Source organism: Benincasa hispida, chromosome 1, assembly GCF_027475165.1.
Source record: "Benincasa hispida cultivar pf3 chromosome 1, pf3_genome.v1.1, whole genome shotgun sequence".
Classification (NCBI taxonomy): domain Eukaryota; kingdom Viridiplantae; phylum Streptophyta; class Magnoliopsida; order Cucurbitales; family Cucurbitaceae; genus Benincasa; species Benincasa hispida.
In genome coordinates, this window is record NC_143478.1 from 36,637,513 (window position 1) to 36,665,283 (window position 27,771).

The 27,771-nt window shown below is 33.2% G+C and overlaps 1 protein-coding gene and 2 long non-coding RNA genes across 4 annotated transcripts; all 3 read right to left on the reverse strand.

Moving 5' to 3' along the window:
* Nucleotides 1–968: 968 nt before the first annotated feature.
* LOC150038415 (uncharacterized) lies at nt 969–1,811 on the reverse strand. Its single transcript, XR_016524234.1, has 3 exons — nt 1,677–1,811; nt 1,235–1,295; nt 969–1,106 (listed from the first exon to the last, which is right to left on the reverse strand). It is a non-coding gene; the product is annotated as an uncharacterized LOC150038415 (long non-coding RNA).
* Nucleotides 1,812–2,582: 771 nt separating this feature from the next.
* On the reverse strand, nt 2,583–3,945 carry LOC120090379 (uncharacterized). 2 transcript variants are annotated; one of them, XR_016524233.1, is made up of 3 exons: nt 3,735–3,945; nt 3,469–3,598; nt 2,583–3,350 (listed from the first exon to the last, which is right to left on the reverse strand). It is a non-coding gene; the product is annotated as an uncharacterized LOC120090379 (long non-coding RNA). The 2 variants fall into 2 exon arrangements; XR_005485531.2 differs by having other exon boundaries at nt 2,785–3,356; nt 3,735–3,873.
* A 4,972-nt stretch (nt 3,946–8,917) lies between these two features.
* LOC120074647 (S3 self-incompatibility locus-linked pollen protein) lies at nt 8,918–24,592 on the reverse strand. Its single transcript, XM_039027839.2, has 14 exons — nt 24,020–24,592; nt 23,272–23,334; nt 21,918–22,352; nt 18,787–18,868; nt 15,985–16,046; nt 15,704–15,798; nt 13,859–13,938; nt 13,069–13,152; nt 12,509–12,625; nt 11,580–11,665; nt 11,348–11,454; nt 10,425–10,516; nt 10,259–10,335; nt 8,918–9,731 (listed from the first exon to the last, which is right to left on the reverse strand). The coding sequence occupies exons 1-14, from the start codon at nt 24,170–24,172 to the stop codon at nt 9,255–9,257; spliced, it is 2,010 nt and encodes a 669-aa protein (XP_038883767.1). The 5' UTR covers nt 24,173–24,592; the 3' UTR covers nt 8,918–9,254.
* Nucleotides 24,593–27,771: the final 3,179 nt, after the last annotated feature.

Genomic DNA, 27,771 nt, shown 5'->3' on the forward strand with positions numbered 1-27,771 from the left:
CGACCTAGTTGAGGAGACGTATGAAACACTTAAGGAATATGGATGAAATCAAACAATTCAACCAAGATCAAATAAGACCCCCGGCTGCATCCATGGAAGTACTTCATTTGCAACTGGCAGTACTGCAACACTAAAATGTTGTTCAAAGGGATTATCTATGCTAACAAACGCAAAGGAGCCATGACCAATTTGACTTTATAATGCAGTACATCAACCAGGTCTTGATGGGAATGTTTACCCTTCCTCCTCTACCTCAACATTTAAGGAATCCCCTTAGATTCATGGACGAAGACCTTGCATTTGAACGCAGGGATGATGCGTCAGCCTCATAATTAAATTTGGGGGTGTTGGCCTTTTTATTTTATTTTAATTTCTTTTCTATGAATTTACACATTTTTTTAATTCTATGTAAATTTCTTAATCAATGAATGAAACTTATATCATTATGATTCTTGCGTTTGACTTTAAGTATTCCTCTTATACCCTCTTTTATTACTTTTGTGCCTTGCGTCGAGCTGTGATACCTCAATGATATTATTAATGTTTGATAACTTACATGTTTAGTTAGGTGTTGGAAATATAAGAATAGAACCTCATTGAATGAAACATATTATGGAGAGGTGGAGCTAAGGCATTTAGATCATAAGAGTATGTTAAGAAATTATTTTAGGAATACTCAAGGACGAGAATTGTTCAAAATTTGGGGGTGTGATAACTTGTAGAAATACAAGTTATTATTCTCTCAAAGTTGGAATAGTTAGGATCTTTAGTGATATAAATGCACTCATCATGAAACATGACATTTCATTCATATAGTAAACTCGTACAAAAGTATCTTTTTTACGTAAAAAATTGCTTCACTATTGCATCTCAATACAGAAATCAAAGAAATTTACTAAGTGTTGCAACCAAGGCCAATGCAAGGGGTATGCATCCGAGAATATTTGACGCATGAAGGGCACATTGACTCGTGCATTTTCTGTCAAATCGCCACTTGCAGGCATATGCATCTGACTGGCGACGTCTGAATATTTGAGAAGTGGCAGGCGACTGCTCCAAGGTATGGAATTTAATGCAAGTCCAATCACCAAGTTGTTGAGGTTTGCCTATATATAGAAAAGCCACCTTCAGAATCAAAGTTAGACAATTTAGAGCCATTCAGTTAGAAACTTTTCTTTTTAGCACCAGTAGATAGCATCTATCGTTTGCAAGCAAGTAATAGGGGTGAAGATACCATTTAACCGTTGATCAAGAGGTATTGTTGGAGAGAAGCTTGATAAAGATATCTTCTTCAACTTCTCTACCACATTGATTGTAGCAAGCATAAAAAACAAGCCAAAAAGGACAAGAGATTAGACTCTCTGGCTTGACTTTTACTTTTCACATTCATTTCTATTCACTATTTCATTTCATTAAACTTAGATTTTATATATAAACACTAGTTATCTTTAATTCAATCTCAAATTTGACCATTTATCACATCTTCATCTATTTACCTTTGAAATTGTATGTGTTTGTGAAATTGTCTGGCTTAATGAGAGTATGAAATTTGTTGCTTAAGTATCTCTGATCAGTTGATTAAAGTAACTAATAAGTTAAGTCACTCGAGAGAGAAATTTAACTATTGAACGCATTAAGTCAGAGCGCGACATAATTCTAGAGATAGAGTTGCTTACGTCTTTTGCCTGTGTTCTTTATGACCAACGTATGCACCCTAGAGATAGGATTACATGTGGCTTTCACATCGAGAGATGCTGAACTTAGCATGAACTATAGAATAGAATTTCCAATGCATAGAACATATATTTAGATTGTAAACAAGCATATTTATCATCTTCATCTCATCTTCATTGCATTCATATATATTTGCTAAACTAAACAAGAAATCAATGCATACTACTTACACTTAGAACTATTCATCCATAAATCCCTTTCTCCTTCTGGACTCCTATTTCTTCTTGCATGCGTGTCATTAGTTCCGTGTAAATAACCAACATTTCTCAAGTTAATTAGGAAAATTTTTTATTAGATCCAAAAACAAGGTCTGCATTTGAAGCATTCTAGAGACCATACGTTTGACCCTGGACTTACCAGAAAACTTACGTTAGATTTATAGTTGAGTTTGACTTAAGAAAACTTGTATGTATTCACAAGGTGTGTACGCATCCACTACCAATGCATCCCCTGATTCTCTTACCTATAGAGAAACCATTCTTTCATCCATCTCCATCCAACATATTCATTCATCACAATTCTCCTCCATCATTTTAAGCACATTTAGAATCAAAATCACAAGGCGAACAGGCGTGTTTAGCAACAATTTTAAAATAGTTAAAATTATTTTTTTCATTTTTAAAATGACTTTTAACATGAATATTCAAAATTAATTTTGCCGATGTAGAAAATTGCACTTAAAAGTGTAAAATTAAATATGCGCACACATTCTTCTTGCGTGATGGGTTTCTAGACTCAAAGTGGCAGTGACATGACTAAACTTAACCTATTTCAATCCTTCCATTATCCTCTTCTTTTTTATATACTTATTTATTTCTTGGGAGAAGAGACCTCATTTGGACATACCATTTTCGTTTTGGCTTGCTTACAAGGGTTACATAAATAATCATCCAATTACGGGAAGCAAGTCTTTTAAAGGCACATAGCTTACTCATTCCTCAAGGGCACTTTCATATAGTGAAAACTACGAATGTCATAGTCGTCTCTTGCTACTTGCATCCTCAAGAAAGAGGAGTAATCCTCTCCTAAATACTTATTTCTTCTCTTTCATTTTTTTTTCTCATCATTGTTTTCCAGCTAGATAAATAAGGAGGTTGGTTAGTTAAAGCCCTATACATGTATCACTAAATTGAGTGTTCTGATAACTTAACATCTATCACCAAGGTCTTTTGATGTAACAAAAATATAGGTCAAATAATACAACTTTAAGCATAAAATACCTAATGTAGATGAACAAAGGACTTAAACATGTATGAGAGTTAAGATTTTTTTTTAGTAAGGATAAAAATCATGATTATTTTGTTTAAATATTATCTCATGCAAAAGCAATCACAAGGAAAGTGTCTCATCAACTGTCCTAATAAAACAAACAAGCAATTAAGAAAACATGCATTTCAGATACATATAGTTCGAGCTCAGATGCTCAAGGACTCTTGTAAGATCACAGACAACATCCAACCAACTCTAACTTTTAGAAATTGTGTGTCCTCAGTGTGCAAAAATGATAAAGCATGGGAATAAAAATAAAAGGTAACAGAGAACTCCCCTAAAATTTTCAGAGTTCATAGGTTGCGGCGTGGTCTGATTTCCTTGTTGATTCTCCCTCATGTTCGACTCTAGGCCTCAAAATCATAGGAATATAGAGTGATAGAAAGGATCAAGCTCAAGTAAAATAAAAACAAACAAAACTAAACTAAAACTATGAAAGTAAGTAAATGTTTGACGCTTGATTACCTCCAATAAGCACAAATGTTTAACATCGATTGCTCAACGATGGTCGGTACAATCACTCATAAACGGATTGCTCCATCCTATAAGTGTTTTCAAAGTACTAGATGGAATCACCCTTGTGGAAAACTTTCAACTGATGCCCATTTGATAAAATGTATAATCACGCAACGGAAGCACTCAGAATCGATAAACTTTCTAGTTACATTTAATTTGAGTTTTAAAAGCATGCAAAACATATTTATCATAAGAGGGTTTCATAAAACACATACCTTTGATGAATTCCTCCAATCAAAATTGCTCCTCACGAAATCTCAGCTCCAAATATTCAATGAACCACCAAGAGATCTTCTCTAATATTCTCAGGCTTGAATTTGAGTGGTAGAACTCAAGATTGAAGTGAATTTGATAAGAATTGGAGTGGGTTTGAAGAGAGGGAAAAAGTTTTCTGCTGAAAACAATTTTCAGAAAAACCAGCCCCCAAATTCAAGTCAACTAGAGAGTTTTATCCCTAATGGGGACTGCAATTGACACTTCAATTGCAATAAATTAATGGCCTAGATGTTTGGATTGAGAAGGTGACAACTCATAATCCAAAATTGTGGAAAAATAAACTAACTCAATCCTATCTTCCAATTTCCATTTTGATTTTATTTAATCCAAAAAATAATTAATTTTAAAAATAAAAATTCAATTTCTCAAATTGAATAAAAAATTGGAAATTAATTTGATTTTTAATTAATTAAATAATAATTTAATATTAAATATTAAATTAATCAAACAACTAATTTATACGTGAATCCTATTCATGTAATTAATATTTAAATCAATATTTAAATATTATAAACTCTCCAATTTCGTTTAATTTTGATAAATTAAATGTTAATTATATCGAATATAATATACAAATCTTAATTTGAAATTGAACAATTCAAATTCAAACCCTAATTTATAATTTAAACATTTCAAATTGAAACCCTAAGTTCAATTTGAATGCTTCAAATTGAAATCATTTCAAATTCACTCAATTTACTGATTCAAGGTGTTCATATTTTAAAAGTTAGTAGATGGATCTTATGGACCTACAAATCATGAACTCCAACAATTTGAGATTAATTGACTAAAACATTTTAAACCGAATGAATCAATATTCGTTAACTACCAAGTTACACCACTATAGCTCGATAGTTGCACTCTTCTCACTGTAGATATATTTGTGTCTACCTAATTTAACCATAATCAGTAAATCGATCATTTACAAGTTATTCGTAATAACGGCAGGGTCAAATGTTGTTTTACCCCCAAAGTTACATCTTGCTCCTTAAGTTCCACTTATCCTCTAAATGAACAATTAGTTTGTGATCCAATCACTAAACCAAATCCCTCTCCAGCCGATGAGAGGGTGGGGCTCCTTGTCAAGACCTAGATTCAACACTTAAATTAACAACCTTCCTTTTATCCCTAAATTGGGTAGACATGAATTCCTTACACCCTATGTCCCCAGCTATCTACCCAGTCTTACCCCTGAAATGGGAGACTTATTAAGCCGGCGTTATTGAGCCAACCCTCACCTATGCAAATCTAAGAATAATCCTGAATAAACAGGAGTTCATAATCAGCTCAGGATTAAGATCGAGTTACCTAGGTCATTTAAGCGAAATAGTGAACCCTAAACAGTAAATATCATTATAAAGTAAGATTGACTTATTTTTTGGTCCGATCTTATGCAAACTCATCGCATAGGATGCCCCCACTTCTCATATTAATACATGAACAAATCAGGATTACTTCGTTTGTAGCACCTTACAACAAATTGTAACAACTACAGAGTGGCCGCATCCGATAGTGTTACCAGAATAAGACACCCAACTTTATTCGTATACTATAGACCGTTTTTAGCTATTCATTCAAACTTGATTCATTTTTATGTCTCCACATAGTTCAAGTATTCATATAATAGCCACGAATCTTAGTTTATTGAATTTAGTCTTTAAAAGTGCAATTTACAAATTCAATAACAACTTTATTGAATAAATATTGAATAACATTTTTATTGATAATAGAAAATGTTTAACTTTACAAATTGTGAGTTTTAAGACATACAATCCAACACCATCTACTTTGAACATCTTTCCTGTCTCATTGTTGGTCACCTCCACTGCACCATAAGGATAAAATTTAGTAACTCCGAAATGACCAAGCCAACGAAAGCGAAGCTTACCTAGCATAAGCTTGAGATGAGAATCAGACGGCAAAAATTTCTGGCCAACTTCAAACTATTTTGGGGTGAGTATCCTGTCATGGAACGGTTTGATTTTCTCTTTATAAGTCAGGGACTTCAGCAAAGTCGCTCTACCCATGACTAACTTGCTGCAAAATGATATGAACTTTGACTTCACTAGGATTGCAAACAGGCCTTTGACCTGTTGAAGAAGACCTTGACCAGTGCACCCATCATTCAGCCTCCGTGATGGGATCTCTCGTTCGAGATTATATGCAATGTAAGTAACTATGATGTTGGTGCAGCCTTGGGACAGAAGATCGAAAAGAAGCATAATGTGATTTATTATGCTTCAAGAACCATGAATTCTGCCCAATGTAATGATCCGAATACGGAAAAAGAACTCCTATCTGTTGATTTTGGTTTAGAAAAATTCAGATCTTACATTATTGGCTCTAAAGTAATTGTTTACTTTGATCATGTAGCGTTGTGATACCTACTAACAAAGGAGACCAAGCCTCACCTACTACGATGGGTTCTCTTGCTTTAGGAGTTTGATGTGAAGATTAAGGATCGTAAAGGCTCTGAAAATGCGATGACTAATTACCTGAGTCGGTTGGTGAGAGAAGAAGATTGTCTACCCTCCGATGGAGACTTTCCCGGTCAGACGCTACTCTAAGTTGATTGTATTTCTATGACTCATTGGTATATGAACCTTGTTGATTGTATTGTCACAGGTAACTTGCCTTTAGATTTGAGTAAGAGAAGAAGGGATAAACTAAAGAGCAAATCTAAATATTATATTTTGGAGAACCCATATGTCTGGAAGTTTTGCTCTGATCAGGTATTTAGGAGGTGTGTTTCCAACAATAAATTTGGTGGCCATTTTAGCCCAAAAAGAACTCATAAAAAAGTGTTAGACTTAAATTTACACGAGAAACTTTTAGCACTACAGTAACACATACTACTTCTAGATAGTATTTAACAAACTCTATTGCGAAATCTTCTTGACCTTAGCCTTTCAATGGGAGGGTAGGATTCATACCAAACATCCATAACATAATTGTTTGAGAAGAAAAACATTTGTTTTCTTCTTTTCTTCAAACAATTATTAACCTCCAAGTTTTTTTCTACAATCTTTATACTTAAACGTTGAGAGGCATTGCAAAGTTCACCTTAAACATGTATAAGGTTACAATTTTCACCTTATGATACTTTTGTTCGAAGAATCATTCAAAGAAAAACAAACTCTCAATTGGGTTGAACGAGTTCTTTTTTCTATTTTTTTATTTAATGATATGAAATAAATCGTACCTCAACATCAAAGTTGAACTTTTGTTTTAAAAGAAATTAAGATTGGAAAGATTTATCCAAATCGATAAAACTTGCAAAATTTCCATTTTCATTGAACTGTTTAGAAAGATTTTTTGCTTATTGTTACAACTAGTGGATACAAGATACAACTAATTGGACAAGAGGTAGAATTGCAACATTTGTTAGTCTAGAATTCAATCACATTTATCAACATCGTGTAAAAATGGTTGTTTCCTTTATTTTATTGTTTTTCTTATGAAAAAAAAAAAGGACAGTTTTGTTTCCTAATATTTTAGGTCTCGTTTGATAATCATTTGATTTTTTATTTTTGTTTTTTAAAATTAAACCTATATCGGCCACATTTTTTACAATGATTTATATCTTTCTTAAATATAATGGTTGAATTCTTAGCCAAACTCAAAATAAAAATAACCTTTCGAAAGCACTTTTTTTTAGTTATCAAAACTTGACTTGGTTTTTTAAATCATTGGTGAAAGATAAATAATAAAGAAAAAAATTTGAATATAGAAATAATGTTCGTAGGTTTAATTTTCAAAAATAAAAACAAAAAAAACAATAGGACCTTAGTGTTCTAAAATTTTATTGTTGTCTAGTGATGTCCACTTGTTTGTTGTCTCTGTTGCTATATATATATATATAATCAGTCACATGTTTAGAAAGTATTATGCATGCCTACTTAAAATAGATTAATTCCACTTGTATGCGTGAACATAGTTTAAAGGGTCAAAACACTACTCACCCCCTAAAAGTCAGATTTTTTTATTCCTCTTGAGGAGGAGGAAAAAAAGAAAGTCTCCAAAAAAGGCGTCCTCATAGGTAAATACGTGCAACTTCTTGGTAATATCTACTTAAATGTCATTTTCTTTTAACAATACATGGGATGGAAGGATTGAATCTCTGAAATTTATAATACATACTTAATATCAATTGAGTTAAATAATCTAAGATGTCTTTGGATTTGGGTTTTGAAACCAGCAAAAGGTTCTCCAAAATTAATAACTGAAAATACCATCTAATCTAATAATTAAAGTTTCGTTTGGTATTCATTTGGTTTTTGCTTATAGACACTATTTGATCTTCAAATTTTTTCCTTTGTTATCTACATTTTATCAATGATTTAAAAAAGCAAACCAATTTTTGAAAACTAGAAAAAGTAATTTTTAATAGCTTATTTTTGTTTTTGAAATTTGACTAAGATTTCAACCATTACACTTAAAAAGATGTAAATCATTGTAAAAAATTAAGAAAAAATAAACATAATTTTCAAAATAAAAAATAAAAAACGAATTGTAACCCAACAAGATCTGAATATCCCAATAGACAATTCTCTATAAAGATTTTAGATGAAGTACAAATTAGTTCAATGAATATGACTTTCAAAGTTTAATAAACACCTGACATTATTGCATTTCTTGGAAAATAGTAAACATAAATTTTATCACCTCATTCCAATCACACATCTAAGAAAGTTCAAACTTTGATAATCTTCTGGTTCATGAATTTTCAAAATAGTCCTTATTTTTTTTTACAAGTTCTTAAAATAATTATCATTCTAACGAAATATTTGAATTATTAATCAATTTCCAAAAACAAAAAAGCTTATTACAAATAATACACTTTTTCCAAAGCTTAAGTTTTGACAACATTTGTAAAATATATATTACAAAAATCACTAATCCCCCGAAAATCAAATGATTTTTAAAACAAACCCTTGTTCATTTCAAAACTAAATAATATCTTTTAGTGAGAAAAAATCTTATAATCTTAAAACTTAATGGACAGAATATAAATCATGTAAACAGTAAATGAAAAGGGGAAAAAACATAAAGTTTTCACCAAAGATATAAGTTTATAACAATAATAACCAAAGACAAGCATTCATTTGACAAAATATAAACCTTGCTAGAAAGTGTTTCCTTCATCTTTTATACCATTTTTTCAACATGTGGAAGTACCAGTAAACATTTTTCTTCTTTCTATACACAGAAGAAACAGGATCCCCTCCCATCATAATGGCTTCAAGTAGATTTTTTTCATTGCTATAAACAAAAATAAAACTAAAGGACAGCGTTGTAACACAAACAATTAGATCAATATCATTCTACCTACCTTTCTTCTTTTCTTCTCCATTGCTTCCCCGTCGCCGCTCCATCCCCAAATCAATATTCAACTTACATACACTATTTGAGGAATATCAAACACCTAAGGATCAGTTATCAATCATGAAAATCCAAGACTATTGAACATTCTGATTCCCATTGTTTTCCTCAGTAGGTGATCCTGTATAAACTTGACCATTGTTCCTTGAATCTCGGAAAATTGATCGTAACGAGTTAATACCTTCAGATGTGGCCCCTCCTAAGATCCAAAACAGCAGAGAACTAAACGAGTTCGCATTCCTCGGTTGCCCAAGTTCATGCTGTCCTGGAATTTGAATACTGTCCCCGGCTCTATCGAGACTATTGTTTTCAGTTTGCTCTAGAGGATGGGGAACTTCTCCAGTCACACCTCCGGGTCCAGTGGGTACGGTTTCAGATGTAGGTCTCAAATCATGTCCAGTGTTCAGATCTGTATTTTGTCCACTGGGATTCCTGGTGTTTAACCTTGTGATATGCAATGTGGAGGCAAGAATAGTAGAAGAGGTAATGTGGAAGTCTGGATGTTGATGTATCTGAGATCGTCTATTCTGCATGAACCTCTGCAAAGCCGGTACCTGTATTGGAGTCGCATAAGCAACTGGTCGATTATATTTTTAAATGAGTAGTGAATATGCAACAATATGTGAGAGAATGACAAGACATCATACAAGGAAGCCAAGTGCATGCCTGTGTAAATATTTAAATTTGATCCGACTTCACTTGGAGAACGTAAATGGATTAACTCTTAATAACGCTCTCTCAAGTCATGTCCAGAAAACCAGTAAACAACAGATCCAATTCCCCAAACCAACGGCTATCTCCTGCTTGATATATACTAGCAACTTAAGGCCTTTTGGAATAACTTTTTTTGAGTCATTTCAAATATCCCCCTAGTCTTAACCAACCTCAACTGACATAAAAATGTGTGTAAGAGAAATAAGATAACAGACCAAACTGACTTTGAGAATTAGTTGTAAACCCCCAGGTCCAAGATTCGGACCAGGATTGAAATCTTATAATTCTTATAAAGACACTGATTCTAATACCATTTTCTGAAAATTATGTAAACGTACTTAATTAAAGAAGATGGAAAATAGTTCACCTCAAAGCGGTTCCAAAAATATAGAATCAAATGCTGCATAAAGGCTGCAGTTGTAGAAAGAGCCAAATAGGAAAAACCTGAAAATTTTGTGAAGATAGAATTTAGGATCTGGTTAACTATAAGCTATAATACAAGCCCACAATGGTTTAATAGATAAGTGGCATACCATAAGCATACGAGAAGAAATAAATATGAAAAACCAAAAAATAGAGCAGAAAAAAGCGGGGGAAAAACTTCATTGATATTGGGGTCCGCACACTGCAGGAAATGCAAACAATGATATTAGAATTTGTAAGAGCTAGACACAAGTCATTTATGTATTGTGCACGGCTAATGCAACCATGATTTGACTGTAAGCTCTAATGCAGAACTAGTAGATTTAATTATTGAATAAACCACAAGAAGCAAACTTTTATATTAAGTTATCAAAACTTGACATAAGAATTAAAAATTTTGGTTATACACACCCTTACCACTACAAACATTTGTCACGGTGGATGAATGAATTACCCCGCCGTGTTATACTTGGTCAAACTTTATTAACCAAGGAACTCAAAAAGGAAAATGCCATCTTATTTTAATTTGGACCAAGTACTCCTAAAACTGTAAGAGCAAAATCCACGGTGAGATTAGCCTTCCAACCTTGCCCACCACAGCCAGATAGCCAAATCAAATAGAGGAGCTCTCACCTAAATATTTATTTTAACTCTATATCTAAATGACATCTAATCTAATTATTAAATTTTAACGAAATTTCTAGTGGACTACCCACAAAATCTGGCCTAAATAATATTCTTTAATTTACTCCATACAAAACCACTATAGGTTTCTCCAATTGTGTCAAATTCCACAGGAGACACAAAGGTGTGTTTTTTCCTTGGAGAGGGCAAATAATATTCATTATTATTCTTATTTAGGTGGAAAATCTCTCTAGTGGAGTTTTTATGGGCTTGTTTTTGCATACCCTCCCATTCTTTCATTTTTTTTTTCTCAATGAAAGCAGTTGATTCTATCAAAAAATTAGCTGTCCTTCCACAGGAGATATACACTGTGTGTGAGAGAGAGAGAAAGAAAGAGAGAGGGGGAGACCTAATCAGTGTAAACAATTCACTTAACCACACCAGAATCAAGACCATGAAAGCCAAGAGCTGATCGTCATAAAACTCAAACAGGAAAAATAGTATACCGATCATAATCTGCAAATGTAACAATAGATTATTAGCATGAAAATCCTCTATATGGACCACCAAATAGTAAAACAAAACTAGAAACATAAGCAGGCGTACATATCAACAGTAAAGCAACAATCTGGAGTGCTTACTGGAACAAAGACAAGTGACTCGATTACATGCACAAAGATCAACTGAAACGTTGGGAGTTGATGTCGAGCATGGTGTTGAAGCTGCACTGCAGAAATTAAAAACAAGACTAAACCCATTATATTTCAAGATAATTAATGCGGCCTTCCTAGTTCCTACTCTATATGTAAGAATGGATGGAAATATTCATCAACAGTGCAGGCAGACCAGATATCTCAGAAGCCAGACATAAGAAAGTTGCTGTCTAAAAGAAATATTTATGATGTGGTCCGTTGGATGCAGAACTCCACTCGATCAACCATTTTACTACAGGCAGTCAAAGAAAATTTTGATATAACCCAAGTCTTTTACCACAAATTTTATCTAACGCCACCATTTCTGATGAATGATGACCCCATCTACAAAATCCCTATGTTGGATGTTCGATAGAGTTGCAACATTTAAACTCTATTTTTTATTGTAATTATATATAATCAGTGACTACGCACGTGGCACCATGAGATGAGAAAGTCTACTGAGTCCTTAATGTATTATGTATGTCTAGTACCCTACGGTCACTGCCAGTCTACTTTTCTTTTCTTTTTTTTTTTTTTTATATATCCGTGAGTGTCTGAACCAACTTACACCCACCTCGACTAATTTCATGGGACAACCCGCCTGACCCTACAACATTTGGGTGTTGAGAAAATCCATAGGATATTAAATCCTAAATAGTTAGCCACCATGGATTGAACCCATGACCCCTTTAGCCCTTTGGTGCAACATAAACATATTGAGTCAATAGCAGGCAGTAGACAGGAGAAAGAGGCTCTCTCCCTAAATAAAATGTAGCCATCCAGTAAAGCATGCCACACACGAAGCTATAAGCAGTACAAGGAAACAAAACTTTTCAGAAAACCCTAATTTCATAATGCAAATGAAAGAAAGGAACCTGTAAACTTCAACATGCGAGTCTGTGTTTCCCTTAATGTAAATGACACCGACATAGTGGTAGTGAAGAAAACGAAGAGTGACATCATGAGCACACCACACTTGGTCACGAAGTAGTCTGAATGGAAACAAGATGTGAGAACAAATACTTGGACAAAATGGGCGTACAAAAAACAAGCCCCAAAAACAAAACAGAGAGGAAAAGGCAGCTTTCATAATCTAAAATCTATATATCTACACACAGACTGCTTAGGAAATGACCAAATGAAAATAACTAAAATTAATGCCCACGTATTAAAAAGGCTGGAAAAACTTCCTAGTAACAGATCCGACCTGTAAACATTTAAACTAATTACGTTGAGAATGGAATTGAGCCCTTGATGGTTGAATGGTAAAAAAATCTTTAAAAAATGCCCTTCTGGACTTAACTCTACTTAATATATCGTAAAAAAACAAATACATGGAGAATGATAGAGAATAAACATAAACCTTCATCAGTTATTAAATCATCATATGAAAGGATCATATCAATGCAGTAAAAAAAAGGATAAATCAACGAACCTCCAAATCTGGCAGGGCCCTCAGGCGGCTCAAATGCATAGCTAAGATTGTAAAACTCCTTCGTTTGGTAATTGTAAAGATAGCCTGCAAGAAATCTAAACTTAGCTGGAGATGCAAATGATGGTATACATCCTCTTAAGTAAACAATACATTAAAGATTCTTCATATGATCATATCGAACAAAGGTACAGAGACATCTAAAGAGGAGAAAAGTTTAGTGGTGACAGAGTTTCAAGCAATTCCATGAAGATTTGTCTTATGAACATAAACTAAAATAATGGCCTCATTAACTTTTTTTCTTTTTCCTTTTCTTGTTCTTCAGCAGAACTACAAATGTTGGGTGGGGATTTGAATTTTGATCTAAAGGCAGAATATCAATACCTTGATCATTGAGCAATACTAAGGTTGGTCACTAGTTTAGGGTTACAGGCAAATCATAATAACTCATAAATAAAACATAATCAGTCCTAAGAAAACCCTCAAGATTAAACAAAAATTTCCCTTGTACATCCTTTCATCTATCTCAATGAAAGTTCGGTTTCTTTAAATAATAATAATTAGGGGGAGAGAGAGAGAGAGAGGAGTTTAAACAAAGATTATGTAGGTCAAAGATTACTCTTTGCACTAAATCAATTACTGATGGTAATTTTGATAAGTTTACAAAATGGCAATTGAAAATGCAGAAGAGGAAGGAAACCAAGTAATTTCAAATAAAAGTAAAACACATGCAATGCACACATAACACTTTCCACCATAACAACGTAACTACATAGAGATAAATAGTTATTACCTTGACCTGGAAAGGTCAGTAAGCTGTTCATCAAGATAGTATCATACCCAACAAATCTGTTTATGAGAAGTTGCTGCCATCTGCCAAGAATAATCATTATAATCATTATGATCATTATTAACATGATTGTGACAATTTGAAATAATTATTTCTCTGCACAATTCTTATTTAAAAAATTCACAGCAAGCCGGATAAGATTTTCAATTAGTTCAAAAAAGAACAAAAAATGCAGCTATGACAAACAAAAATACGAGCAAAATAGATGACTGTTCTTTTTTTTGGGGGGGGATGAGAAACGATCACACTGAATTTCATTGATTTCATGAAAATACAGAGAGGCAAATGATGCCATGGAGATGATTACATGAAGTAATTCCAACGTGTGGTAAGAGATGTAAAAAATATATGAACCTATAAATGAAAGACTGAGTCAGATAGAATTCTAAAAAGAAACTCAAATTTATCTGCTCAACATAAATACCGAGATGCAAAAAGCTAACAACTTGTTAGTTTGCTTCAAAAACTTCTTAACATTCATTGGTATTTGTTAGAACACTTGGTCTTACTAGTGATTATATTGATTCAAAAGAACTTGAGGAAAAGCCCGTGTATTCAAGAGCATCAGTAATCGCTCCCCTCTAGAACTACTGTTCTAGTCAAAATACACAATAGTAATCCCACAAAAAATACCAGGCATGTACTAATAAAGCAACCTGCCACCGCGCATTCTTACACAAAAATGTATCAAGCAAACTCTGGCCCATTAAAGGCTAGGCCCACAGTCATTCCCCTTTTTACCCCTTCTAGTATTTACAATTGGAGGCCTAACAGTATCCCTCCTTCCAGTGCCCAAGATGTTGTTCCTCGACTGCGCATGTTAACAAAGCCACGACAACTAATTGTTGAGATCTAAGGTCCTTCCATCAAGGCTATATGTTCACGATTATGGCTTGAAAAGAACCACGAATTCTTGTTGGTGCCTCAAGGGAGCCTTGAGAATTTTTTTTACCTTGTTTCTGAGCCTCAAGATAAGCTCTTCAGCTCATCAATTTTTCACTATTTTCTTTTTTATAACAGTTGGGATTTTCTTTTATGGTATCTTCTTAGTTTCTAGAGTGGGAGGATTCCAAATCATCGTCAAATCTAGTAGCCGTCTCTTTTACACCAGCGAAAAATTAACTAATCTAAACCACATTTGGGATATAATTGAGAAAACAATTCTGTTTTAATTTTTGAAAAAGAAAACATGATGCACCAAGGTGAGGAGGAAACCTTTATGTGAGAAAATGCTTCAAAGTTGTATTAAATGTGAGGGGGGAGTTTAGTTTAAATAATAAACTCCTTTTACAGTCTAGATTAAAAGTTACCAACGGTAACTTAAATTCAAGAACCAAGATTACACCCAAGATTTGCAAGAAACAAGATTTCAAACAAATGTTCTGAAAATTAAAATAAAACCTAAAGAATCAACAAAAAACTAACAAGAAAAGACAAGAAACAGCCTTCTGTTTTCATGAAATACATCAAAACATGTTCAAATGAGTAAGTTGATAGCGACCTATGCCCCTTTGTCCTCCTCACCTTGTTTCCCCTCTGATCAGAAGAGGACAAAATTTATATACGTGGTTATCTAGAAAGAAGGGTTATAGAGACGGAGGAAAAAGCTAACAAAGGTCCATTATCATAATCATGAAAAGTACAAAGAACAAATGCAAAATCTTACTATACAAATGAGGTAAAAATCTTAACTTGTTCCATGAGAATACGAACTGAAATTTTCTACAGGCGTCAACAAACATAACATTCAACATTCAAAAAGTAGATTCACCATATCAATAGATATACCTGTTTCCAAAGCATGAATGTTGAGCTGGTATACTTATATTCACTGTCTGTATATTATGCCTAGACTTAGCTCCTTCTGGTAATAAAAAATATCCCTGCACCATATGAACCACCTTATTGCCAATAAGGAATAAAAGCAACTTGAAAAGCATTTAGTGAAAAGTACTAGAAACCAGGATTAATTCAAATAAACGAAAATAATAAACTTTCATATCAGAAAACAGAAGCATTCTAGCAAAAGTTATAATAACAATAATAGATGGAAAATATAAATAAATTACCTTTTCCCTAGTATACAAGTACGTTGGTTCAAAACTTTTACTTCTTCTCACAAGCCATTGCACTGAAAAGAAAAACATAAAGCCAAGACACCAAAACAGGCCATCAGCAATATCTACAATAACTCCATCACTACGTAGCAAAAATCTAGAGTATTTGCTAACAAGCTTTTAAATTCCAATTTCATCCGTGCATTAAAGGCTTCATTAGGCTTCGTTTGGGATTATTGTAGCTTTTAAAATAAATGTTGTCCAGTTGTGTTTTTAGAAAAATCTGTTGCAAATTGAAGCAAATTAGTGTTTGGTAAATTTCAACTTTAGACCTCAACAAGTTGATTATAGTGTTTAGTATAAATACTAAACTATTTTCTTTTAGATATAATAACTATAATAAACCTACTATTAACATATGTATTTTTTTATAATTTATAACTTTTTAGATAATTGTTTTAAATGGTATATTTTGTTGATCTAGATTAATGGTTAAGAATAAGAAATTTTATTTTAAAAGAAAAATAAGTATGGTGTGATTTGAAAGAATTGGTTGCATTCAACTTATGAAAAATTAAGAGATAGATTTTGGTTATTTAAGAAACATGGACGAAAATATTGTCATTGATGTAAATATCGGTAACTCAAATTAATGGATAGATCAACGGATATTCTAGGAAAGATCATGGATATCACGAAAATTTATTAAAATATTGTGAATTTTTTAGTGAAATTCTAAAACAAACTTATTTAAGTAATAAACTATGCCTTTAAGCAAATAAATCAATAATTAGAAGCCAAAGATGATTGTTAATGGAATAATAGGTAATAGTGAAGACCGAAAAATGATCCTAAACTGAATATTTCATTAATAAAGTCTAGGTCATACAAATAGAATGTCATATACAAGATTCAATAGTAGAAAGTTGACCTAGGAGGTACTAGCTCAACATTATCATAATATAATTGATAATGACCGTATTGCTCCAAGTCATAATATGTTCAAATTTCTTATAATTGAAAATATGTCATCCATGAGCATCAACATCAACCCTAATGCTATCAATGATTCGATAGGAGGATACCTTGGATCCAACCATGTTCCATCAAAAAAATAATTAGAAGTTACAAGATTCAAAAAGTGTGTATCTTTAATATATTACAAAAGGTAAAATCAAATTTTAATACAAAAAGATGAAAAAAATAAAGGCAAGAAAACATACAAGAGGTAAAGTGAGGACGGAGATTATGGACTAGAGACAGAAAAAAAGTAACAACAAAATATAAATTATACAATATACAAAAATGGAAAAAGTATATAGTGAGAATTTTTAAAAAAAATAGACAAGGGGAGAGATGATGGTTGTGAATGATGTTGAGAAAAAAAAAACTATTATTATATAAGAATAACAAGAAGAAAAGTTAGAAATTGAAAAAGAAAAATTGTTGAGAGAATAAAAAAGAGAAAAATAAGAGGAGAGAAAATAGGGACGGTAATGAAACCATTCTGAAAAAAACTAAAATTTACTCCCGTTGGAATCGAAACGGCGCGCGCTCAAGCATGTTGGCATGACCATCCACCAAGGAGGCAATCAAAACGTTTTGACATTACGAGAAGACTTTGTTATATATTCTATATTCGCTACAGGATAAGGGGAAAAAACCCAAAATATCGCCAAAATATTGGCGATATCATCAAAATATTTGGTAATATCACCGATATTTCCAATATATCATTGACTTTTTCGACGATTTACAGTAAAGAATATGTTGCCCCTTGATTTCTCTTACGGTACCTCGATTTTGGCAAAATTTCGTGAGTTTTCATCCTTGGTGAGAAAGATACTAGATATATAAAATAATTTTTAATATCGAAGGATAAATTTGAAAATTGAAAATTTATTAAAAAGTGAAATATGATTTTATGATAATATAAAAGCTGGGAGGGAATTAATTTGAAAACGGCCTAAAAATGAACGTGTGTTTCAAAAAGTGATTTAAATAGATTTAACTCCAATATGTTTTACTAACACAAAAAACAGTTAAGATTCTTTAGAAATTACTTTTAACCCTCTCAAAGTCAACCCCAAACGCACACCAAAGGCACCATAACAATGAAGTAAGCTGTAATTAATTACAAAACTATCAGAAGTATTGGATTTATCTTCAAAACTATTTGTGTTAAAAGTTCAAATGTACCAAATACTAGTTTATTTCATACTACATCACACCAAAATTTTTAGTACTAGGAATTATTTTGGCAGCCAAAGAAATCCCAAATAAAGCTTCGGTCTCATGGAACCAAAGGTTCCCAAATATTCCAACAATCATATAACTCCGATAGGATTTTTCACCTTGTGGATTATGGAACATGGGAGGTATAAGATCTTGTTTGCTTCAATATTTATTCTTGGTAACTAGATATTAACATTTTTATAGCTACTCTATTTTCTTGATTCTAGCCAATTTAAAAGCATTTCAATGATCTACTTGACTAAAATTTGGACAAATTTCTGGTATTCAAGCCTTATCTATGCATTTTATAGGAATGAAATTGATATATATATATATATATATATATATATATCATATATGTATGTCTATGTTACTTATGTTTAGAACTAAAACCTTCAGAGGGTATAAATAATTCTGTCCATGCAAAAATCAAATAACATGATCATGGCCACAAAACCAATTATGTCAAAATACAAGGCTAGTTTTCTATGAATGGTCTGTGTCAACATTAAAAGAAAGCATTTCAAGTCATTGCATCATCACAGAAAACATACAGACAAAGAAAGTAGCCTTATTAACCTGCAGCTGACTGGAGCCTGTCCAGATGAAGAATGTGCGACCACTTGGAGACATCAAGACTCAAATTTATCCCTGCAACATTCTGCACTAGCAATCAGGCAAACAGCGACACGTGTTTGAAAGTAGTTCTGTTTATAAGAAACATCTCATTAACAGCAAGGGAACCATACAATTAGGAGGATAAGATTGCAAGCAGTAACTAAAGTTTAAAATGAATAACAGCTACTATCCAGGAGTATTAAAAGCTCCAAGGTCACAGTCTAAGGATTAAGGAATAAGGCTTACATCATATTATTCACCATAAACCGAAGCATCAACATATATAAAGCCACAAATTTGAAGACTAATACTTTGAGGGCTAGATCCTAATCACTTAGGGCATGTTTTGGCCCAAGGAGTATGAATTGGTGGAAGTGTTGTTAACTCTCACTCCTTGTTTTACCAAAAGAGTTTTAAGCTAACTGTAGTCCCACGATTAAATAACTCAGACTTAACTACTTTCCAAATTAAACAACCTCACTCCTTCCTCCTTAAGCAACCAAGCATCAACACTTTTTTTTCATTTTTTTGATAAAAAGCACCAAGCATCAAAAGACATGAGCCCAGTGAACCAACCACACACTAGTTCTCCAAACTATCATCTAAGGGTTTATTTACTTGCTTATGGTGAGAGGTCCAAGCATTTTGTTCTTGACCTTCTTAAGGCTAAAACTCAATGAGGGTTGGATTATAGTCATACTTCAACAAAATAGATCATCTATTTCCTAATCTAAATTTCTAAAAAGCTTTGAGTTTGAACCCTATCAAAGATCGGCTTTTGGAGGTGCCCTCAAGTGGTGGTGGTTTATAGAAAAAGCCAAAGTGCTATGGACTATGGCTTCTAAGACAACCTTGTGGCTTGTATGGAAAGAAAAAAATGTTAGGATCTTCCAGATAAGTTTAACTCTTTCTAAATACTTTTGTAACCTTGTACAGTTCCCAGCCTCTAATTGGAGTGCCCAACACAAGCTTTTTTTGCAATCACTCATACCATCAACTTAGATTGGAGGGCCTTTATGTAACCTCAAAGAGAAGGGACACCTTGTCCCCTTGTCCATTACCTTGGGCTGTTCTAGTACATTTGATGTCTCTTCTAATTAGAGTTGTGGCTTGTTTCTTAATTATATGTATATTAAAAGAAAAACCCACTTTTTGGGTTTTGTGCAAATTTCTAAACCCACAAGGGAAAGGAAGTGGTACAATTCTGATATAAGATTAAGTACTTCGTTACCTATTTGCTTAAACTTTTGGATTGAGTACTAAACTTTTTTTTTCTTTTATTGAGTAAACAATTGCGGGGGTGGGGAGTAGGGAATCAAACCATCGACCTTTAAGATGGTAATTTGGTGCCTTATTAACTGAACTATACTCGAATTGGCAAGTGGTGATTTAAGAGGCAATCAATATAAAGAGGTCTCCAAGGTTGTGACATGTGAGACAAGTTCTTGAAGATTTATTGCCACATGAAAAGGCTAATTTTTTCAGCTCGTTGACTTAAAGTTGTAAGAGGAGGAGAATAAAGTTTTCGGAGGACAGTTTATGAGGTTTCTTTTCCACAATAAAAGCACTCGAGAGGTTTGTAGCAATGAATCCTTGGGATGGAACTTGGTATTTAAGAGACAGCTTAATGAGAGAGGTTCAGCAAGGCCATGGCGGGAATAAAAAAAAAAAAAAATCAAAAAACAAACATTCTAACCAGAATGTAAATAAATGCATGAGGAAGGTGCATGCCTCAACAATGGACCACCTTTTTCCAAATCTATGTTCAAATTTCTTTTTCCCCATTCCTTCACCCTTCCTAAGGTTTTTCCCTTCATATTATAAGATCTATATGACCCTAGTGGAGGTTAAATTCTTGATTTGATACCTAGCTTGATAAAACCAATTCATGCAATAGAATCCAATCGTGGCTATCTCCCCCACTGCTTTATTCTGGGATACACTACTGCCAAAATACCAACAGCATATTTTCTATCATTGTCACTTCTCCAACAGGTCACATGAGATCCAAGACTTGGTGCAATCTCATAAAAAATTCTTTCAAAAGAAGCGCTAAGGCCTTATGGATAACTGCTGCCAAGGCAACTTGCAGGGTTTATCCAGCTGGAGAGAAGTTACAGTATTTTTTTATGGGTCCTGGGTTCATAAAGGCAAAAAGATTTCTGAGGATTCAATTTTCTTCCATCCAATCAACCTATCTCCCTCTTGGTTCAGCCTTTTCCATTCCAACAATGAAACTATCCAACATTTCTTCTTTGATTGTCCCACATCTATAGGGATTTGGACAGAATCTTTTACTGCTTTCAACTGGACTGTTGCTTGCCCTAATGATACACAGAGTTATTAATTTGTTGGACACCTTTCAAAGCTGACAAAAAAACGTATGTGGTTTGGCATTATTTGGTGCTGTTTTGTTGAATGGGATGAAAGGAATGATAGAATCTTCCAGGAAAAAAACAAGACGACAAAGGACATAATTGACACTATCATTCATAATGCTTTTTTTTTTTTTTGTGCAAAGATATACCGGCCATACATAGTCATAATTTTTCTTTCCTTATTTCAAATTGGAAACACCTTTTGTACACCCTCTAATTGAGTTGTTTTTGTATCCCCATTGATAGGGTTCCTCTTGTACCTTTGGACATCTCATTCAATCAATGAAATGGTTTCTTATAAAAAAAAAATAATAAATTAATAAATAAAAGAAATTTCTAATTTTTGTGTTGGACCCAATCTATTTAAGTATTCCATAAGAATTAAGATAATGTGGGGAAATGGAGTATCCCAAGTACCACCTCCAAGAAATCATCCCCCTTTCCCAGTTTATCAATTAAATGGCTTCAGAATTCTAGAGCAAAAAACAGGACAGCAGAGGAGAACAGGAAAAGAAACCCCGTTATTTTATTTGAAATAATAATAATAATAATAATAATCTAATACGAAAAGGAAGGACCTTCTGTGAGCTTCTTTACTTTACATTGCAGTAGTAGAAGAATAGTAACTCAATAAAATATTGAAACTAAAATTGACCAATAAAGGAGCATGCTTGAACCTTACAATTAAAGTAATGCCATCAATAATTTACTCACAGATAGCTTCCACAAGCTGGTCAGGATCTGCTTTGTATGTTTACAAATAAATAAAAACCGCCGGTTCCACCTTCTACCAAAGTGAACAATCGCTGCCTTAAAAGTCTCCTTGACTGATATCAGAAAACTAACGTGGATCTCTTCTTTTTCAAGTTTGATGACTGTATCATCAACTGCTGCTTTTGAGCATTGATCCACACCAGTATTCTCTGCTTGATGTTCTAGAATCTCTGTATCTGATTTCCAGAGCTTTGGTGCAAACTTACCCCTTCTAGCACCTGAACCAAACCAATTTAACCAAAATTTGGCAGCCAAAAATGTCAATTCATCTCCATCATTTGCCACTTCCAAACTTTCTCTCACATTTTCCCCACGAGGGACACCTTCAATATTAAGTTCAGAATCATTTTGCGACCACAGGCCTGCAGTTGTTATCTATGGAAAATTACACAAGTTTAGATTTATACACTAAAGTAGATGTAAGTATGCACGGAAGATAAAAGGCAAGAAAAGTAATTTAAGATGTAGATTAATAGAAATTTATAAACCAAAAACAAAATAATCAAGAGTATAAATCCAAGAACATAAACTAAAGAAAGTAGAGCACTTGAGCGTTTCCAGTATTGATAATCATACTGAAAAGCAAATCAGGATTTTACTACTGAGAAATAAAATTTTCATCTAATTCCAATGTCCAGTCTCTAAGAATATCTGCCTCTTCTTGTCAGTCAGGAGAGAGATAAAAGGAACAAACATAAAAATATACCATGATTGGAAGACAATTATTAGGACTAATCTATATGTTTGCTTCTCGAAACCTTGTCATAAGATAGGATTAAAATATTTTTTACATTTATTTATTGATCAAGGAGATGGTTAAAAAAACCCAACAAGAGTTCGAAAAAAGTCGGAAGAAATTTCTTAGGCACAAAATAAGAAATTAGATTCAACAGCAAACATTTTCTAAACAGGAAACTATAACCTCGTAATCAAAGAGAGTAAGACAGAAAGAAGGAATGACAAATTGCTAAGATGCCAATGGGACAAACAAAAAAACAAAAAAACAAAAAAGGAATTGCATTGGCAGAAATCAGAAAAGTATCACAGTTTTTTTCTTTAAAAAAAAAAAAAAAAAAAAAAGGACATGGTATTCTTAGAAATAAAAAATCCACATAGTAAAAATCTTTCATGGAATTATATGAGTTTTTGATAATCTCTCATTCTTATCAAAAAAAAAGCCTTAGAAGAAAAGCCATGCCAACATTGGTCCATGAAATTCTTGCTCTCCCAAAAACCATCAATCACCAAAAGCAACAATCGGTTCAAAGTTTGACTGCTTGGAGACAAGACTTACCTTAATTTGAATAAGTTGGGCTTCTGTTGTCTCAACTCCAGAGAGCTCACTGGAACAACCAGGCTTTGAATGCAGGAAGAACAAAGCTTAATTAAAACAACATAAAAGACTAAAGAACTATCCCATAGTCCATACATAACAAGAAATGGCCCAAAAAATAATTAACAAAGAGGTGGAGAAGCTATATGTCTACCACATGCCTAACCCATGTCCTAAAAACTAAAGAGTTCAACTCAAAATAGAGTCTCTACATTTCATTATCTTTTAAGACTCATTTTATGAACTCAAAATAGAGAGCCTTGAAACCAAAGCATTCAACTTGAAACCCAAACTGTTTAAATTCGAACATTCTGAAAGCATGTACTACAACCAAATTATGACCTTCCGACTTCAATATCTTCATTCTAAAAGACTCATCCAAAATCCATAAAGAAGACTCTATAAAGAGAACTGAGAACACCCATAATTGAACTGCCACGATCTAACACATTACACCACAGTTTGCAAGACTCAAACTGATTCAAGAAAAGTATGAAGAAGAAAAAACCCATTTCCGTAAAGCAGAACTAGATTAAAAATAAATAAATATAGACGAGCAGTGTCACTCAATTCGAAAACAACCAAGACCATCATAAATCCAGCCTAACCAACTGATGAACCCTAAAACCCACGACTAAAAAGCATTGCAAAATAAGAAAGCTCCCAAAATACAGATACATAGAAATCAAATCGTATTGTTGAGAAGAACCTGCTGTACGTAGTTCGCGTGCATGACCACAAGAATACAGAACAAAGTAATGGCTATACAGAGATTCATATACTCCAGAGTGGCTCTGACTTTGGGAGTCAGCATCTGGGAAAAGCGTTCTTGAACTCGAATAAACGTTTGTTCTGGATCCATCCTTTTGCCCTATTATCCAGAAATCGAACATCAAAAAGCTCTGGTATGAGTTTTTCTTCTTCTTCCCTTCTTCTAGGAAAGTGATGCAAGGTTTTTCTTCAGAAATCGATGTTATTGCTGTTATCAATTCAACCGGAACGATTCCTGGAAGCATTTGATCGTCATCCTTGATCTTCCTCAAAGATTTTTTTTTTTTTTTTTCTTCCTTTTCTTTACGAGGAAGATTATGCTCTCATCCTCCAGAAATTAAAAATTAACCATGCATATCGTACAAGATTGTCTTGAACTTGACTTATCCACCTTCCCAAATATTGTTATTTTAAAATTTTTAGGGTTTGTTATTTTAGTTCAATAGATGCAGAGGTAGAAGTAGAAGTGAGACATCGAACCTTTGATAATACATTTCTAAAATTTTAAGTCTCATAAGTTAATTTATGAAAAGTTTATATAGTTCTTTGTCAAAATTATCTCTAATTATGTGTTAATTTAGTCAAAATTTATTTAATTGGCATATTGAAAAGCATACCGTTAATGTTAATGATATTACCAAAATAGAGGTGCTATTTAAAGATACAATGACACATAGGACATGTGTTGCCCCAATAAGTAGTATTTGGAGAGTTCTATTTGTTTGACCCAAAGAGTTCGTGACTTATATACTATAGACCTCATCACGATTAAACAACTTCATTTCTTGCTCTAAACATCTTTTTTTAGTACAACAAAGGAAAATGGGAGAATTAAGGGGAAGACGAATCAACATGGAAGGCAAAATCTGCCCAAGGAGGCTGATTGTCAATTCGAAAAAACCAAATCTACGAGCATGAGAAGCTAAATCATGACCGACGAAGTTACTCCTGCGGTTAACTGAAATGAAGTTAAGGACAAAATCACCGCGATGGAAAACACAAATAAAATCCATGAAAACTTGAACCTCATATGTGTATTTAACTTTTCCAACCAAGAGATTTCAAAGGATTAAAGAGCCTGATTTGGCCCCAAAAGGAGAAATATCAGCTTCAGGGGTTTTAGAAATTCCCTTAAACATGGCAATAGGCTCAACGAGCTCAACAATCCCTACGAAAGAAAATGGCTTTTGATAGGACACTACAAACATCCTTAAGTATAAGTACACACGACTGACAAGTAATATAAAATGGACAACTTGAAGTATCGAATTCCAAGGGAATGAAGTACAATATATTAGTTTTGAAGGGTTAAAAAAACCTTCCCTAAATTTGCAACCAATGGTGACCAAGATAAATGATGGGGATTTGTGATGTGCTTTGGAAATAAAGAAATTAAGTGTTGAAAAATAGTGAAAATTATTAAAGAAAAGTATAAGCAATAAGAGAAAGATGAAATTTAAAAAAGAGTTCCAACTTTGGTTGGATATTGCAACCATTAAGCACCCGCATTTCCTTCACCCAACTAGACCCAAACATAATTTGACATGTGATCCTAGATGCACTCGTATCTTTACTATTTCAAGCCGAGAGGGGTCAAGTCGTATGTGATCAGAATGCACTTGCAATTTACCCTAACTGACAGTTAACCAAATGAATCAAATTCAACTCCTATTCAGCTCTCTTAGAGAACACGTTAAGGATTAAATACACATTTCAATGGCTAATTTAAACTTAGATAATTAAACATACAATTCTAATGAATCTATAGGTACTACCCTAATTCTAAGGTCAAACAAAATCTTATGTCTAGGCTTTTTCCTTCTATTTCTTTCACGAAAACTATTTATTATCTAACTCTTTCAATATTAGACTCAATATGTATGGCAACCTAGGTGATCAATCTAAGTTAACAATATGCATAAAATCAATAAAAGTAAATATAAACTAAACATTGAGCAAGAGTAAAGGGGACATATATGGACCTTTTTATTCCATCCTATAAAGTATCCACATCTTTGAATCTGAAAAGGATGCTTAGCTCATAATGGAAATTAAAGAACTTGAAAAATAAAGGATAAACAAGCTCATAATATTGACATTACAACAATTTGCCTTTAGATGTCAGTTGCCATTTTATAAATGATGACAGTTAAGGAATTCGAATACCCATAGCGGAAGCATGTATATGTAACTGAGTCTCAAAGTTCATTTTAGATAACACATAGTAACTCAAAGGACAGAAAAATGATAAACAAAATTCATCAAGCATGCTTTTACAACTGTGATTTACAAAGGAAAAAGGGAATCAAGAACATACCCTTGAAGATCACTGTCTTCACACTTCCTCTTCCAATTCACAGCAAGGTCACAAACGGCAGTTCTTCTCCCAAACCCAAACAAAAATGCACAGCAAATGTGAAATTCCGAACACCACCACGAGGGCTTCCTCGTTATTCTCTAGGATGAGAATCGGAACGAAGCTGTGGGCTCGCTGAGAATCATTTTGGTAGGAGGGAAGAAGAAAACTATTTCTTTTTCTTTAGAGAGTTACAGAGAATGGAATGACAGGGGAGTGAAGATGAAAATTATCCCCACCGTATAAATTGGTTGAATGAGATATTAAGGAAGAAAGTGGTTATACAAAATAACTCCCTCCCTGTTATTTAAAATTCAAAAAATCAAATTAATTTGAAATTTTAATAATAATAATAAAATTAATATATATTAACTAACTTTATTTATTTATTTATATATATATATACACACACATACAAACACACATACATATAAATAATTGTATGTTATATCACATATAACATATAATCTATACTCTTGTCCATTCCTACTTTTTATGATTATGAAATCTGGCAAATAGATGTTAAGACAACTTTTTTGAATGGCTATCTTGAAGAGAGTATCTATATATCTCAATCAGAGGGGTTTATTGCACAGGGTCAAGAGCAAAAAGTATGCAAGCTTAATAGATCCATTTATGGGCTAAAACAAGCGTCTCGATCTTGAACAGGAGATTTAATACCGCGATCAAATCTTATGGCTTTGAAAAGAATGTTAACGAACATTGTGTTTACAAGAAGATTGTCAACAAAAATGTAGCTTTTCTGGTTCTATATGTTGATGATATTCTACTCATTGGGAATGAAATAGAATTTATAGCTGATATTAAGATATGGCTAGCCACACAATTTCAAATGAAGAATTTGGGAGAAGCACAGTATGTTATTGAGATCCAAATCGTTCGGAATCGCAAGAATAGAACGAAAGTCTTATCTCATGCATCTTATATAGACAAGATGTTGTCTCAATATAAAATGCAATATTCCAAGAAAAGGTATATTGTCTTTCAGGCATGGAATTCATCTGTCTAAGGAACTGTGTCTTAAGACACCTCAAGAGGTTGAGGTAATGAAACGAATTCCATATGCATTAGCAATAAGAAGTTTAATGTATTCCATGTTGTGTACTTATCCCAACATATGCTATGCAGTTGGAATTGTCAGCAGACATCAATCCAATTCTAGATGTGATCATTGGACTGCCGTTAAAAACATCCTCAAGTATCTTCGGGGAACGAGGGGCTTTATGCTCATATTTGGTGCTAAGGATCTGATCCTTACTAGATACAACGATTCTGACTTTTAAACTGATATAAATTATAAGAAGTCTACTCTA